This window comes from Parus major, chromosome 1 (genome assembly GCF_001522545.3).
Source record: "Parus major isolate Abel chromosome 1, Parus_major1.1, whole genome shotgun sequence".
In the NCBI taxonomy this organism is placed as follows: domain Eukaryota; kingdom Metazoa; phylum Chordata; class Aves; order Passeriformes; family Paridae; genus Parus; species Parus major.
The window spans coordinates 73,389,651-73,391,651 of NC_031768.1; the positions used below are offsets into that span (position 1 = coordinate 73,389,651).

The 2,001-nt window shown below is 35.1% G+C and overlaps 1 protein-coding gene across 9 annotated transcripts in view; it reads right to left on the bottom strand.

Moving 5' to 3' along the window:
* Nucleotides 1–289: 289 nt before the first annotated feature.
* GRIA4 (glutamate ionotropic receptor AMPA type subunit 4) overlaps nt 290–2,001 on the bottom strand; it is a 216,440-nt gene continuing 214,728 nt past the window's right edge. For 2 of the 9 annotated variants that reach the window (XM_015621207.2, XM_015621218.1), the window contains exon 16: nt 290–1,420. In XM_015621207.2, the coding sequence (XP_015476693.1) occupies nt 1,256–1,420 (165 nt within the window). In that variant the 3' untranslated portion in view covers nt 290–1,255. The remainder of the gene's footprint in view (nt 1,421–2,001) is intronic. The other 7 variants (XM_019006143.1, XM_019006142.1, XM_033515915.1 and 4 more) reach the window with 4 other exon arrangements.

The window sequence follows — 2,001 nt, forward strand, 5'->3', positions numbered from 1 at the left end:
GCATCTCGTCCCTTGACCTACCCAGAGGACAAATGCTACCACTAAATTATTTCTTAACACTTCAGAAAGGTTTTTAGTGACTAGGACTAAAATACCTAGTGAATAATCATGACAGATCTTTAGCTGCTCTGAGTCCCTCCTCCCTATAGACTTAAAAGCACTTCAGAAATGTGCAGGGACTCGGACTGACTCTGACAAGATTCTGAATCCTGTTGTAAGAAATGAACAGCTCTTTTCTATTTTCCAGGTGGCATCCCTAATGAGCAGAAAACAACTCAAGCTCTGTCAATATTATAAGAACAATTGTTGTTTTATTCTTTTTGGTGGGTACAAAAACCACAGTTTCTTACACAGAACAAGATTATAAATAATATCTGTAACATGAGTGACCCGTAGTCTCTTTTGATTCTACACTGCAGACTGATGAAGTACTCTAAACATTTTATCATTTTGTTTCTTGTATTAGACAGATGCAAATCTGTGGAACACAGAATGATGGAACAGAATGAAGGTAACAGCAAACAAGAGGATGACAACAACTTTTATAAAAAAAAATTCTCTGAATTTTATTACAGTGATGGCATTTTATATCAATTATTGCAATGATTTTTCCCTAAGATGGTTAGAAAAAAGAATTGTGTTGTCCTCTACTGAATTTACATCAGTTAAAAAGCAAGCATGTTTCAATATTCCTCTTTTTCCAAAGAAAATGTAAATAATTTCTTTATTTTTTTCACAGGATTTACATATTTATTATTTTTTTATCACAGTTTAGTGATTCATTTCTACAGCTGAACAGCTGAGTATTCTTCCATTGTATATATTGATGTTCTGGAGACACAGGTTAGCATGTTCATTGACTTCTATAGCTATTTTTCCCTCTTTGTCAAGACAAAGACCAAAATGGTGTCCTTTCTGAGCATGTTCTTCACAGTTTAATGCGCTAAACTGGCAAGTCTTATTAGTTTTAAGTCCACTCAAGTGAAATTTGTTGCTGTTAATACACCCTTCCCAGCCCCCTCCCCCCAACAAAACTAAATTATGAATTTTCCTGATATAAAATCTGAGTTTGGGTTTCCGAGCTGAGCTCATGCACACACTGTTGCTGATGATGTCTGGCGCATTTGGACGTACTTCCCTTTCTCAGCCAAATTATTAGTTCATCAATGACACTCCCATGTCGTTACAGTCTGTGCTGTGTTCCCATCAGTCACCAACACAGTTTGATTAAGGCACTCAATTATTTTTTTGGTTTTTATGGTAGGTCCGATGCAATTACAGCCAATCCTGAACTTTGTCTAATTGCAGTTCCAGTGTGCACGGCCTTTGGGCAGTCGGGAGTCAATACGCGTCCGTTTTCTCCCACACTCCCTGTGATGGATAATCTGGCTTTGTTTCTTATGGCTTCAGAAAAGGTAAGCTAGGTTTGAAGAAAAAGCAGAAGAGAGGAAAGTGTTATCATGTTTCTGTCCTTCAACCAACCAGGACACAGCTAACACCAAAAATATTAAATTTTAGACATCTGCATTTTTCCATGTTAACGTTAAATATAAAAATAGTTATCATCATAAATATAATACATAGCACTTAAGTCTACTGGGGAAAAAAAGACTAGCAATTCTGAGGGTAAATTTCATTACAATAAATCGTTACTGATTTAAATATAAAATCTGAATTTGATAATGAAATTAACTGAAGAGGTAATACCTTCATCTAAATTGCTTCAAAATGAATTCATATACAGTGAGAAGACCTTTTGGAACCTGAAAGCATTAGCATCTGTGAATAAAGTCATGCACAGGTGTTTATAGGTTTTGACCTTCAACTAGGAATGACAGGATTCAATTTGACTACTGAAAATCGTCTATAAATTGCAATTACTGTGGCAGCTATCTCTCTGGCAATTCCATCATTCAAATCTAAATAAATTATTACTTATTTTCACAATGCAAATATTTAATATCAGGAAATCTGAGAAATGTACTCAAATCTCTTTCATAT